The sequence below is a fragment of the Sinohyriopsis cumingii genome, chromosome 19 (assembly GCF_028554795.1).
Source record: "Sinohyriopsis cumingii isolate HCF-2022 chromosome 19, ASM2855479v2, whole genome shotgun sequence".
NCBI classification, from domain to species: Eukaryota; Metazoa; Mollusca; class Bivalvia; order Unionida; family Unionidae; genus Sinohyriopsis; species Sinohyriopsis cumingii.
In genome coordinates this window covers 58,618,300-58,634,516 of record NC_142979.1, presented here as the reverse complement: position 1 = coordinate 58,634,516, position 16,217 = coordinate 58,618,300, and the positions used below count along the sequence as shown (strand labels likewise).

Sequence of the window (16,217 nt, the reverse complement as noted above, 5' to 3'; positions counted from 1 at the left end):
GGGTGGGGGTGGGCTCAACTGAACTATAGGGCTTGACTTATATTTGGAAGCATACGTTGATTTTAGGTCTAATATGATGTCAGGATAAGGAAGTAGATAATATAAACATGCATGCAATAGTGTTGTAAAGGAGGGTTTGGGGTACGGACGGAGTGTTTGCTCCGTACGCTAGTGGCATTGGGGCACCAAAACCATGGATGGGTGCCAGAGGTGTTGTGGCGCCAAAAAACCCTTGGGCTATCATCGTCGTCCCGACGCCATTTACCTTTAGGACGCCAATGCTTGCATGCAAAGTTAGAATGTATTTATGCTTTAAAACAAACATTGCTCTTGTGGCAGTGACAATTTGTTACTTTTGACATGACATATAATTATTATTATTATTATTAATTTTGATATTTTGTTCTTGTTGGCACTGCCAATGACATCAAAGTAGAAAAGTGATAAAATATGCCTCGCTTCTGTAAAACAAGATGTCGAGAGTTCGAAACTCGCTGTGGCATCCCAATTTTTTTTGCAAATACCTTTTTTAGCATTTCTCTCAAATTCGCTTATCCCAATTTTACTTTTTCAAATTTTTTATCTTGAAAATGAATGGCTTTTTTATATTGATACCCACATTTATCTTTCTATGTGTCAGGCTGCCAAACAAGAGGTCGCAATTTTTTAAACACCTTTTTGTATTTTTTAATTCAATTTTTTTAAAATTTGCTTATCCCATTATTTTTGTTTTTTTGTTTACTTTTTTGAGATTTTTTTAAATGTTGAAACAGGCAATTGAGCTAAGTACAAATACATACCAAATAGACACTACTTAAATCGATGGATATCAGGTAAAATCTAGCATTGGTCCAGCAGTCAGCAGAAAACAGAAAGTACAAGCTTCGACCGTTCTATTGGAGAGAGAGAGAGAGAGAGAGAGAGAGAACGTCTTTACCCTAATGGCTACGTGGTATCACTTACAAATCGCTGATGCTGTTTTTTTATTTTTAAATTCTGATAGAATCCATGGCCTTTCCTTGTTATTTTCATACATCATTTGCTAAATTGTGGGCTTATTCAAACATAATCTATGCTTCTTCTTCGCCATAAAACACTCCAAAGGAGGTAACTGTTTTTTGTTCACGTATTATTCTTTCATAATATATGACTAAGTTCCCCCCCTCCAATTTTCAATACGTTTGGAAAGGAGAGTGGCGTGTTTGAAGTACACTAAGAGTCGTTAATAAGGATTCTAAGAAAAATGATATTCGATATCAAAGAGGAAATATAAAAGAAGAAGAAAAAGCACTAATACGTCGCTGCAAACTGGATTCAATAGCGGAAAAAGAATTGATAACATATCGACCTTTGACGAATAATGCGTATGCACGTAGGGCCGGTAATGTAAAATATACCAAAATTGACGGGAAACATATTTTTGGCTTAGTGTGTAAGGTCATTAAACATGGTAATTAATAATGATCAAATAAAATCAAGATATAATCTCTTTAGTTGATAGATCTCGCTTTGTTGAAGCCTAAGAAATTCGCGCAGTACAGGGCAGAACTTGAAAAAAAAATAACCGCACATTCATTAATGTGGATAAAATCACTTTATGCTGATTGGAAAACACTGTTCTTGTATATAAAATACGAAAAGAAACATTTACCTTTGCTTTGCTGTCCAACTGTCGACTGCAAAAATCTCAGCCGAATGCTGTAAATTCGCCCGTCGATTATGTTTCGGCGTGCTGACATCATACGTTATAGATAACAGCGCCCCCCTGTGTTTGTTTGGATTTACGCTAGCTGATTTACACTTTGATCAGACCGTTTACATTCCATACATTTCATTTAATACCACATCATTTGGAATACAAGCTGATCATTCCATTCTGTTCTTCAGACCATTTCAACTAATGCCAGATCATTTGGAATCTGAATACAGCATTTCATTTTTTGGGTTAAATCATTTAATTCTAGACTACATAATTTCATTTAATACTACGTCATTTGGAAGCAGATTTCATCAATCCGTTTTGTTCTTTAAATCATTTAATTTAATACCACATCATTTGGAATCTGAATTCATCATTTCATTTGTTGAGTTAAATCATTTCATTTCATACTACGTAATTTCATTTAATAATATGTCATTTGGAAGCAGATTTCATCAATCCGTTTTGTTCTTTAAATCATTTTATTTAATACCAGATCATTTGGAATTAAAATTCATGATTTCATTTGTTGAGTTAAATCATTTCATTTTAGACTACATCATTTTATTCAATAGCACGTCATTTGGAAGCATATATCATCATTCCGTTTTGTTCTTTAAATCATTTTATTTAATACCAGATCATTTCATTTAACGCCACATCATTTGAAATCTGAATTCATTATTTCATTTTTGGGGTTCAATCATTTCATTTCATGCTACATCATTTCATATCACACAACATCATTTGGAATCTGAATTCTTCATTCCGTTTGGTGGGTTAAATCATTTCATTTCACTCTACATCATTTCGTTTAATACCACGTCATTTGAAATCTAAATGCATCATTCGGTTTTGTTCGTTAAATCATTTCATGTGACAACACATTATTTGGAATCTGGATTGATCATTTCATTTGCTAGGTTAAATCATTTGATTTCATACTAGATCATTTGATTAATGTAATTTTGGCGGCGACGGCTGCCCATTTAATTTCATCCAACACAAATTCATTTAATAGCACGTAAATTGGAATCAGAATTCATCATTCGTTTTGTTCCTTAAATAGTCTGATTTCATACTATGTTATTTCATTTAATACCACGTCATTTGAAAAATTAATTATTCCGTTATATTCTTTAAATCATTTCATGTGAGACGACACCATTTGGAATCTTGATTTATCATTTAATTTGCTTGGTTAAATCATTGGATTTCATACTACATCATTTGATTAATGTAATTTTGGCTGTGACGTCTGCCCATATATATATATATATATATATATATATATATATATATATATATATATATATATATATATATATATATATATATGTGTGTGTGTGTGTGTGTGTGTGTGTGTGTGTGTGTGTGTGTTTGTGTGAGGGGAACTTATAGTATTATGTAGTGAACCTAAAATACTCCCGAAAATATCCTTTTAAAGTCCCAAAAGAATGAAAAGCTTTATAAATTCAGGAACTGGAAAATGTACTGGTACGCCAAGAATCATGACATTGTCAAAATGGTGTTGTCCAGAACTCCTTTGAATAAAAGTTCCAAAATAACAAATGTAGTACAATGAGCACATTCTATTTCCACATAACAGTCCAAACAAATGTTTTTCCTCTCAAATAATATCTAAGTTCAAAATAAAACCTGTCGACAGGAACACAAGAAGTACGAATAGCTCCAAAATAGGATTGAAAATCCGATTGCTCAGTTTTCTCTTGATATACACCTTCATTGTGTATATTATGACTAAATGTCACAGCATACCCCATGTGACAGATCTTACTACTCAATATAATATTTCAAAATACCTATTCTTGTGACCTAACTCATCCAATAAGGATTAACTTAATTCTTCCAAGAAGCAATCTCACTGATCTGTCCAAAATAAAAAGGCCAAATCTTGTAAACATATTTACTAATAGTTGTATTATTACCGTAGTAACTATCAACACATACATAAGCACATATTTATATATCCTATGCAAATGTATGTTCTTTAATATCTTCAAATAGACGCTATGCATGTACAAAATCAAGTTATAGATAACCACTACAATTTACAGACAGAAATAAAAAGTAAAAATATGAGACAAAATCATGTACCACGAGTTAAAAAATGATAGAAATACATTTATTGCACCTGTATGTCTTGTTCCAAGTTGACAATATTTCAAAGATCAACGAAAGCAGTAACCAGGAGCAGCCACCATATTTGTCAGTCAGTAAAGGTGATTAGTATTATCTCATCGAGAGAAACCATCAGTGCAACTGGGTGGGTAACTGAGTCAGAGGTCCCCCCCCCATATATATATATATATATATATATATATATATATATATATATATATATATCCGTCACGGATCACTGCCATCTAACCTCTGTCTGCGTGGGTTCGAGTCTCGGGCTCGGCAAATGTGGATATGTGAGAAAGCTTGCCGGTAGCTTCTCGTGGGTCGGTGGTTCTTTCTGGGGTTTTCCCGGTTCTTCCTCCACCATTAATACTGGCCACCATGTATAGCCTATCTTGTGCTGAAAAATGGCGTTAAACCCTATAACAACAACAACATACCCTGAACTTTGTTATCACTATGTATAGCATTGAATAAAATTTCTTGAGTACATGTATATGGTTGGTCATGTGCAGCACCAATATTTATTTTTCATTGTTATCGTTTTGGTGTATGTTATTTATTGTGAAAATGCAATGAATTAATATGATATATAGGCCTATCATTTAATTTTAATTTGGTTAGAGCACACAAATTTGACCATTCTCCAAGAAAGTATCTTTGTTTTAGTACAAACTTGCTATCCACTAAAATACCTCTATTTTTTTGTTATACAAAGAGACTGTGAACCATGCTGTTTTTGAGCGCTTGAAAATATAAGGATAACCAGTGAGAAGTTCCAGTTAATGTTTTGATAACCAGACCATTTGGCGGTCAATTTGAAAACAGGTTTGAATAACATAGATTTATTGCAATTGTTGTTCTATTTGCCATGTACCTAGATAAACTACGCTATCCTTTTGTTAGATCTTACAACAAAGTCTTTGATAAAATGTTTCCAGATAGATTATTTTGCCGTTGATAAGAAATGTTTACGTTTTCATAATTGATTGCGAGGTGTGTGAGCTGCTGAAACTTGAAAGTCGGTTGTAACGCTCAGTAGTGCAGTGTAACCTACTAGATAATGCCCACTGAAGGTTGAGAATGAAGTTTTATAAGAAATAAAATAAATAATAAGTCGGCAATTATACAGTTTAGCGTCCACCTAGCTGGGATTTTAAAAGAAAACGAGCGGAACTACCATAGACCCTAGGTAGTCGTACAATGTAATAACGTTACGCCAGATTTGTTATTTTTATTTGGGAGGGGGGCAAAACAAATATATAGAGCGATGCATCTTACACTATAGGACTAAGAACCTAGTAAAATTACAATAGACTTCACACTCCAGACATTCAATATTTATTTTTATATTTTTATTTTGGTTTTTCAGGTGGGGTGGGTATGGTATGTTGATATACACGTGTGGCACGCTATGCCATATACATATTAACCCTTTATTTTAGGGATTTCACCTCAGTATTCTTTTCTGTTTGGTTTTTCAGTAAAAAGAAGGGAAGAAAAAAACCCAGAGACAAAATCCCAAATGGGATCAACCCATGTCCTACGTGTAAGACCTCGACGCTGTTACTTTTGTTTTGAGCGTCAGGGTCTTACTGTCTAACTAACAGTGCTGTGTAGCATGTTTTGATGTTGACTAACATAATGAAAGTCAGATTTTGAGGAATATCTCAACTGCCAACTAAAGTAACAATGCTTTTGTACAAAGTAAAGTTAGTTAGACTTTACTTACTCTGATGTCTTTTCTCTAATAAATTAAATTTTCACAAAAGAAGTGGACCTGTTTTCAAGTTTTGTTGGCCTACATTTCATTTTGCTGGAAAGTGATGAAAGCCAGGAATGCCGGAATCTGGTTAAGTTGAAATATTATTCTTTAATGAAACGAATAATAATATATTATGCCTATTGGAACTATAAGCAATGTTTTGGTTCATTCAAGAAACATATCCCCCACATGAACCTACCTCAACTACCATCACATTTCAACAAATTTAAATGTATGTCAACAGAAAATGAAAATGAGTCCATTTTCTAGTTTGAGATTTTGATTAAACCAGGATAAAAACAGCACAGTAAGTATATTAAATACATATCAGTTTGTGAAAGAGTGTTGATATGGGCTGCCAGGTGTGTGAGACATTCCTGAAACTTCGACTACTCGCTCCGATATCAGCTCGTTCCGATGTCAGCTGACATCGGAACACGCTATACAAGCCTGCCATTTGGGTAGTAAGACATAGCACTAAAACAAAATTAACATGTGTTATGTCTTACATTGTAGGACTAGGATCAACTCCAAAGACAAATTTTTCTGTCATGAACAGTAGAGGCCAGATTAGTCCTACAGTATAAGAACATCAATCCAAATGTGTGTGTGTGTGTGTGGTGATAATGATTGATCCCTCATTATACAATCAGTTTGATGTCTTTCATTGTAGAACTACTAAGTGACAAATCTTTCATGTTATGTTTATAATGTTTTAAGCGTAAGGTATCGTCAGTACCAAAAATTACAATCCTGGGCTTGAAGATTAGGATCCAGTGTTTTGACACCAATTGAATGAGGGATCACACTCAAAATATGCAGATGTAAAGATCGTCCTCATCTTGATGGCATGTTTTTAACATGAAATAATATCCAATAATTGGCAGTACTGCAGTACTCATCAAACTACAGTGTACCTAGGTGTTCTAATTGAAACTTTGAGTGTCCGTTTCAGATTTTAGGTCACTAAGACCAAATAACATTGTCAGACACTGAGAGCAGTGATCATATATGACAGAAAGTGAAGGTTTAGTTAAGGCAAATGAAGCATAATTATAGAACATATGGTTATTTCTAATAATATGACCATATCTGTCTAGCAGAAATGCCAACAGTCATCATCTGCTTCAGTCATGGGCCAGCCAATGAAATTCACAATTTGCAGTTCCTAACCCATCTTTCTACATATTACCTGCCCTCAAATTCACTGATGAAGGGTCTTGCCTTCATTTTCTTCTGATAATTTGTATTATATATGTTTATGGTAGTTCAACTGAAAATAATATTTCTGCTTAAAAATTTGATGAATATGTTTCATTGTCTACATTGTTCCAGATTGTTAACGTTAGCTAAGTTGATTGCATGTGTTTTGTATTTTACTGGTAAATTATAGGCTGTGGGCCAGACTAGACACATGTGAAGATGACACTGTGCATATAAATTAGCAATCTTGCCATCTCACTGTGAATTTAATTGCAGTTGTGCTAAATGTTTTTAATTGTGGAAAATACTCGAAATTAAAAAGTGACTATTGCTTTTAAATACCACATTATGGTCCTAAAAGTTGGCAGAAAGTGTTAAATAGACAATTTTCACATTCCAGTTCTTAATTTCAGTTGCAAATGGCAACCATTTTACTTGCAGTTTTGGTTGCTATTAGATAAATATAGACTAAAATAACTGCTCAGTTTATTCATAATGAAGACAGTAAAGCATGTGCTTATGTTTTTTTTTTGTTCTTTATTTTACTAATTACTGTATTGTTACTGCATGTTATATTTATATAAAAAAATCTGGGTAATATTTTCATGTCCTCAATAACATGAACCTACTTAGTTGCTCTTTTTTTGTAGGTAAAGATAGCAGAATGTCCTCTTCAGATGAAGAGGAGTCTCTGTCTGAGAGACTAGCAAGGCTTGATATTCTTTTAAAGAAGCGTCTGGAAAACCAGGGTGCATCAGATGAGGAGGATGAATTTACTGCCAATACTGATACTCTTATTGATTCATTCATTGTACTGTATGATGAATGCTGCCATGAAAATTTGAGACGCAAGAAGACTGTCTCAGACTTCATGAAAAAACGTGAGTGTTACTAGTGAGGAGCATCTATTTTGAAAGTAATTTATTTCTTGATTTTATTCATTGCTGATCCCATTTGTTACTAAATTCTTGAAAGAAACAATTGGAAGTTACAATTTGTAACATTTGTTTTTGACTGGTCTTGTTCAAGCTGGTTTGACACATTAACTTTGGAAATGTCAGCATTTGTGCATATGCATGCTTAAGATACTTTTGTGGAGATCTGCAACTCCAGAAATCATGAGACATTAAGTTCTGCAGAATCATTGTTTTTTGTAATTACCTGGAAATCATTCATGTTGATAGCTGTAAATAACTGTCAATATAAGGTTAAGCATGTTTGCAAACATTTAACTTGTAACAAAATTGCAATTTTGATAATCAGTGAATAATTATTTTATGAATAGTTTGAAGACAAATAATTTACAAAGAGAAATATTTTACTTTCCATCAATTGCTACCAATAAAAGTTTGTGAACATAAAATGATTTTTAGATTTGTAAGGTGATACATCTTCCCATTGTGAAAATATCAACCCCATTCAAAATTATAAAGTCATCATTTTTGCATTTTAATAATTGATTCCTACAGAGCTCAATCAGACCTTTTCAGAACAGTTTTAATTTTTGAAATATGTTGATTAGTTCAGAAGTTATGACTATTTGAATCTTGACAAAAATTGTCTTTTCAGTGAATTTTTGCCTTATTTAAATGCATGTTTAATTCATTTAAGTCGTGGACCCAACACGTTTAATAAAATAAGTATTTCCATCATAATTTTTGATCTAAAAAAAGATATCTCCATGAATCTTAGCAGTCTTATAGCATTTTTCCTGTAGAATTCAAATACCTACAGTAAATTAAACTATGTCCAGTAGATTTCAGTGTAGGAAAGAAAATAAGGGGTTAAAATCTTTATTTTTCTTCTACCAGACAATTCAGATACTGTACAACATATTTCTTAATAAGTCATTTAATTCAGAAGAAAACAGTTCATACAATTTTCTGTGCCCACTGACATCCAGAATTTAGACAGTATGGATGCATTCCAGTCACTATGACAAATTCAGGCTTAACTTCCTGAACATCATCTCTGCTGGACCATATAAAAATTCCTGCTTTCCTACATGGTGCCATGAATTTAACTATCAAATGATTATTATTGTCACTTTTAATTTCATGAACACATCCAGGGTACCAAGCACATGGTATGCTCTGACAGCATAATAATCATTTTCCTTAAGCTGGTCCAGAACACACAACTGTTGACATATTGTATTGAGTTCTTCTATTTCACTTTCACATTAGTGTCATTTGGATTTTGTTTTCTTTGGTGGCAGTTCACTCATTTAGTTCAATATTTCATTGCACACACATTTTTGGTGTTCTTTATGTTTACGGTGCAAGTCTTTTCAAACACAGCATGCAGTTGTCCACATAGTTTTCTGTTTCATTTTCAGTTTGTATGCCAACATTTTTAGAGCTGTAGGTAATACATGGCAACTGAACTTCATTGCTTTGACACATTGTGTCTGACTCTTTCTCACTGCAGCATTTGTTTTCTGCCACATGAGTTTTTTTATTGGCACCATTGTCTTGAATTCCTTCCCTAGAAGTTCATTAATGTTTTTTTTACACCTGGCACTTTTGTTTTTACTCACAAGTTTTTTCTTCTGATCAAGTACACTATTAATTCTGTCGGAAAGAGTAGATTGGTTAATTGACTGACACACATCATTAAGTAATGTTAGGATGTTGCAAAATTCTGCAGATGTTTGATTATTTTTCCTATAATATTTGAAAATTTCAATCACAATTCCATTTGACAGTTTGTCTGTTTTTTTAAAAATGATTTGAAAGATATTGAATCAAAACTTATTCCTGCTTTTTGGCAGTAAGGAGCAGGAAAATCCATACTCATATTTCTACACTGAAAATGAACAAAATGAACCAAAAAAAGTCTTTTTGGTACAGTTAAAAAATATGTTTCATCATCTAAAATTGCAGAACAGTACTTTATCATGGTACGAAAAGTCGATTTGTACCACCAATCTTTTCGACTTACGTAAATTTCATTTACAGAGATTTCTTTTTATTATTAAAATGTTTAAACATCATTTGTATTTTGTAATGGTATATTGAAAATTGAAATATAACGTTCATATATTGAAATAAAATAGCGAGACTTTAGGGACTATTTTCTCATTACAGGGTCATCATATACAAATTTTTACAAAACCATCGGAAACCTCATTCATTCTCCATTCAATTGATGAACACCTCATTAATGTTCTAGTGACCCGCATTTGTAAAACAAACACTGGTGTCAGTGTGTGCACACAGAAAATCGCAATTAACTGAGAGCTGTCGATTTTGATAACTGATTGATAATTACATGACCATATGGTTATACAATAAAACGTACATATTAATGAAATTTATATGCTTTTGTAGATAATCTAAAACCCCTTTAAATGAAGTTTATTTCATGAAAATATTATCAGTACTGATTTTAATACAAATTTAGCGCATTCAGTATAAGAAAAAATGATCTGGGGTTGCTAATGCAAAGTATAGTCAGAGAAAAGAATGTAACAGCAATGTTTGCTCAACATAGATCAATGGAAAAAAGTTTTGGAATGGTATTATATGTTCAGTTGTATTACAGATGAGGAAACAATTAAACGAATTCACCAATTGCGATTGAAGGCATCAGATTTTGAGGTCAAAGATGTCATTGGAAGAGGACATTTTGGAGAAGTTCAAGTTGTACGAGATAAAGCTACAGAGACTGTTTTTGCCCTGAAAGTTTTGCGCAAAAGTGAAACTCTAGCACAACATGAGGTAGGTATAAATCATACATTGTAAACATGCATAATGTTTATTTTATCTCCTGTGATGGGAGTGAAGTGCATTTACTGGTTTCATCAGAGTGCCTGTACGGATGCTGCATTTATTATAAATGCAGAAATGTTTATGCTGTTCATGGTACAATCTTATTTGTTAGCTGACTTCTCTATCTGGTGTGGATTCTTTGAAATTTCTCTGGCCCTGGAGTCAGGTTAAGTGTAAAATTTACATAAAATGCTCTTATTTCTTTTGATTACACTTTTCATTTTCATTTTGTTACAGTTCTTAAATTAATTATAGATATATAATGCATGCATCATCAATGGTGATAGGATGCAAAGGGGTCAGTAGGGTAAATGAAAGGAAATCACAAAGACATGTCATCATATGTGATAAATCTTTGACAGTACTTACACATCTGTATTCATTCCAGAAATAGAATAAGTGGGGCCCACTTGCCCTTACCAGTTAAATAAAAATGTTGTCATTTATGGCAAGAAAAAAATCCAGGTTGCAGATGTTCTTACCTTTTTCTTGCATAGTTCTCCACAGGACAGTTATTTTTATGTGCAAGGAATTTTTGTCTTCTTTTTTTCCTTGGGTTTTTGTGATGCACCTGTTGGTGCCACAGACAAACATTTTGGCACCAAAGATGTAAAAAAAAAGTGTCATTGGAGCAAGTGGAAAAAATGAATTCTGTGCATGAAATATATTTTTATCCAATCACTGACCCCTAGGAACCAAGGATTGGTGTCAGTAGGTACAAAAAAGGTGTAACTAAATCATGTTGTTATGCACTTTTGAGATCATTGTAACTGTAAACACTTTCAGCACATCCAGGACTGTCATTTGCATATAGGACCCGACAGTATCCACAGACTGCGTCCTGTGACAATGAATGCATAATAACTATCCCTGGGTTCTTAATTTTCTGAATCGGATCCTTGTGGATATATGTTGATGTCAGCTGCTTGCAGTAAATGGCATTTGAGTTCTCATTTACAGGAGTCGGAGTTTCTGCTTTCACATAATTGCAAAGTCTATTCATTATTTAAATATGTTGCTAATTGATGTTGGTGTGTTTATTTTACAAAACGACTTTGGAGTTCGAAAAGTATGATTACAAGCTGCTCAGTGGTCAGGGCAGGCCAGGACATTCATTTATACTACTCAGGATATACTTTTGTGCCACTCATGCTGCTCAGTGAGAAAACATGCCATTCCTATTCAGTACTGCCTTTTATGTTGCAAAAGCAGAAAAACCGTTTTCATACTTTGAACTTTTCTGTACTTTGCAGAAACAAATGGAATAAATTTAGTTGAAAATTATATCAATTCCCATGGATGCACAACTTCACTGCATTTATTACAGACTTCTTTCTGGAACCAATCATGCATGAAATCAAAATTGCAAATTTCATCAGCATTTTGAGTGATGGATCAACAGACTGCCATTTTGGAACAAGAAATCATATATGTACATTATCTGTCACCATCTGAGAAAATATTCTGTACAAGATTAGGTGGGATTGAGCCTCTTACTTCTGGAAATGCTGATGGACTGTTTGCTAGAATTAATAAAAATTTCTTTTCGAAAGTTGACATCGAGTTTGAAAATCTAAAGCCTAACAATGAAACAAACCATCTATAATATATGCCGATTTTAATGGTGCCTAAGCAGCAGAGGGGGCGAATCCGACATTTTGTCCAATCGTCATTTTGCTTAATTATTACTTTCTGCACTCAACGATCTAGTGTCGTCAGCGCCTGGTAAAAAAAAAACGACGTCGGTCCATCCTACACGATGGTGACGTCATTTGGTTTAATTAACACCTTCTGCGCGCCGATCCCCAGCGTCGTCAGCGTCCGGTAAGCACATCGACGACCGCGTCGATGTCATCGCCCCCCTCTGCTGCTAAGAAGTTATTTACAATGAAAATTATTTACAACTAACCGAATATCTGGTCAAGTCCGATACGATATCGTGTGCGAGGATCATGTAAATTTATCGTTACGAATCCATGTGGGGTCGACTGAGCATGACTAAAAAAGTTTCGAAAAACATTAAAGTCCATGTCACCGCCGCACCATGTCTGCCAAATATTTCGTAGCGTGTGTGTATCAACGCCGTTGAACACAGCAAGAATATTACAGTTGTCTCTAATTACTTTTGGAATCTGAGTGTATCGTTGAGTGACATATATCACGTCAGTGTTTTTATGCCTGCCTCTGGAAAATATCCTAGCTGGGTTTTTTTGATTATCTAACATAACATCATCGTACACGACTAGATTGTTAACGTCGCCATCAATATCATCAATACCCGGTGCATCATTGATATCCGTAATAAACTCAATAACATTTTTTTTAGCGATCGCTGATGCATTCTCGTTGAAATCTTTCAACACCTCGTAGCATCGTTGATCATCCACGCTAGGAGCAACCAAATACAACTTATCCCACTTCATCCATCTCATTATTAAATTGAGTAACAATTGCGTCTTGCCGGATCCAGATGGTCCGATGATAATCATCCGGATCGAGTTTGGTAACGCTGCAACATGCTTAACTGGTTCTCTTGTTTTAGTCGCCGAAAAATCAATTATATTCATATCTCTATACATAAATTATGGATCTATATTGTGTGAAGTGTAGAGTACGTACTGGCACAAATGATATGACAACCGCTACAACAAGAAATAACAGATCGGCGCTTACTGGCAAGTGTGTACAATGCGGTACAAAGAAATTTAGATTTATTTCTATTAGACCCGGAGATGTTTTAAAAAAAAGCGAGGAGGTGACATCGCAGCCAAATTGGCAAAACTCCCCGGAACACCGTGGGCAAAGTATCCAGGAGAAAAACACCTCCCAGGATATAACTACTGTGGCCCCGGAACACGATTAGATATTAGACTCGATGATCAAAATCAGCCCAAACCCGGTGAGTATCCAATAAACGCTATCGATAAGGCGTGTCATGCTCATGATGTTGCTTACAAAAGTAGCGATCTGCAACAGCGTCATATCGCGGATGTAAAATTAATTCACGCATTAAATGCTATTCCTGATAAATCCGTCAAAGAAAAATTGGCCTCATGGTTGGTAAAATCGGCTATGAAAGGTAAATTAATGATGGGCGCTGGTAATTAATAACAACATGAAATCCATCTATTATTCTCCGAGAGGATACTGGAAGGGGAAGGCCGCAATTGGTAAGCTTGCAAGCGCTGCAAAGGTAACAAAGGCCACTGCGGCTAATTGGTTATCCAAACAGGCTATATGGCAAATCTATCTACCACCGCCTAAACAAATCAACTTCTCGCGCTTTGATGTCAGCGTACCTAATGAAGTTCATCAGGCTGATATACTATTTTTGCCGCATGACAACGGTTACAAATACGCGCTAACCGTAGTTGATGTTGCGAGTCGATACAAACAAGCGGAGCCGTTAAAAACAAAGTCGGCAACTGAAGTAGCCGCTGCGTTTGAAAGAATTTATCGAAGAGGCCCTCTGCGCTGGCCAAATCTATTACAAGTTGATCCCGGTAGTGAATTTCGCGGCGCTGTTTTATCAACGCTGAAACATCATAGCGTCGCGATACGACGAGGTCATACTGCGCTACATCGTGATCAGGCAATTGTTGAACGATTCAATCGGACTCTCGCTGAACGGTTATTTGGATATCAATACGCGAAGGAATTCATCCAAGAAAAACGATCTCGTGAATGGGTTAAAAGGTTGCCAGGTGTAATTGCAGCGTTAAATAACGAGATTACCCGAGCAATCAACATGAAGCCCAGCGACGCGATTAAATACGAGTATATACCCGGAAGATCAAAAATAGATAGCGTTTCCAAGCCGATTCTCGGCGATGTCACTGTCAGATATCTGTATGAACCAGGAGAGCTTGAAGGCGGTAAAAAAAGAGCTACTGATCCTATTTGGAGTGTTACCACACATAACATATCAACGATAACACGATCAACTGGTAGACCACCGATCTATAGACTGGATTCAACTGCTCCTCAGCGCGGATTTACACGCGAGCAACTACAAGTGATACCTAACGATACTCAATTGCCCCCACGTGGTCTTAACTAGCGCCGTTGCGTCTATTGCACTCAAGACAGGTCAACCTCACATTGTTTTTGACATGACCGAGACTGTTATCGATCCTGTCCACGGTAAATTGGCGAGTGTCTTTATCCGAATAACGCCAACTCATTATACAATTGCAACTCGCGCAGTGATTATTCTGTTGTTGTCGTAGCGAGATTATTAATTCGGCATCAATATCAAAACGCCGCTGTTTTTTTTTATCCTGTTGGCGGTAACCCGAGAGTTTTCTATCAATGACGCTTGCATCGATGGTGACTTTGTCGCCGGCTTCGTCGGTGGCTTCGTCAATAACAATTCTTCGAAGCTGATTTATCCTTCGTACTCTGGACACTGCAAGATAGACTAGATTCGACCATTCGATGCGATTATCAACTATCCAAACAATTGTGTCCGTGATGGTTAGTCCCTGCGAGGAATGTATTGTTGTTGCGTATCCTAGCGTCCACGGGGATTTATCAGCACGTAGCGCGTCCTCGACGACGCTGATATCAACGAGCACAATATCATTCAGCACGAGAATTTGTTTTTTTGTCCCCGACGCTGTCGGGGCTGGAATTTCAACTTCAATGTTCTGCCGCCGTGTGTCCGCGGGTCTATAACATAACGGCACTGGACGCGTTGGAAACTTTTCCTTATGCAACGTAAACAACTTCCGCTGAAGTGTGTCTCTGACTATCTTTCTACTCGCTACAATCAAATCGTTTGGTCTCCATGTTTCCCAGAATTCATTCAACGGCGTTTCCGGAATCACCTCGCGGATTATTTCACACTGAACTCTATCCGGCTGTAATCTGATTAGTTTTTTAACCTCGCGCAGTTGTTCATCAAGTGCTCGGTAATCAGTATCGGTTTCTTCATAATAGTCTACGAACCCGCTCAACCACTCATGTGGACCCTCGCCGACAAATGGTGGTGGTTGGCCATGGTCGCCACACATGATCACCGCTGTATTCGCGCGCAGCAGCCACTCAAGAAACATTTGTAAAGTATCTAACGAAACAGTACATATTTCGTCCCAGATGATAACCTCAGGAATAAATTTTTCGCCCATTCGATCAGGAGTCCACTCACCGCCGCTGTATCGAAAAAAGCTGTGATAAGTAACGGCGTCAACATTTCGTTGTTTTATCTCTCGCGCTAGTCTATGGGTTGGTGTAAGCACGATTATACTTGCCCGCGTTCGAAATAATTCAATTGCCCGAGTCGTCTTTCCTGACCCGCCACAGCCGCTTAAATAAACCGTCTTGTGTCTACAAATTGGATCAGAACACGATGGTGCATTAGACCATTCTGACAATTTATCACCGCGTAAGTAGTTGTTCTCAACGGTGACATCTGCTGACGGGGAATAATCGCGTCGTATTTCATTTTTAATTCTCCATGTACCCCAACTCTCGTCCGGACTAGTAAACTCGGCTACGTTTTCCTTATACGCTACGTCAACATAAAACGAATCAACGGCTACTCTAACCGCGGTATCGGGGAATCTATTTATCATCGAGAATAAATTGATAGCGGCATAACCCAGCATAGACGCCCTCAAATGTGGATACG

The 16,217-nt window shown here is 35.9% G+C and overlaps 1 protein-coding gene across 1 annotated transcript in view; it reads left to right on the top strand.

Moving 5' to 3' along the window:
- Positions 1 to 4,624: 4,624 nt before the first annotated feature.
- LOC149775771 (citron Rho-interacting kinase-like) overlaps positions 4,625 to 16,217 on the top strand; it is a 173,253-nt gene continuing 161,660 nt past the window's right edge. The window contains exons 1-3 of the mRNA XM_089944415.1: positions 4,625 to 4,672; positions 7,463 to 7,693; positions 10,359 to 10,534. Coding sequence (XP_089800541.1) covers positions 7,477 to 7,693; positions 10,359 to 10,534 — 393 coding nt within the window. The 5' untranslated portion in view covers positions 4,625 to 4,672; positions 7,463 to 7,476. The remainder of the gene's footprint in view (positions 4,673 to 7,462; positions 7,694 to 10,358; positions 10,535 to 16,217) is intronic.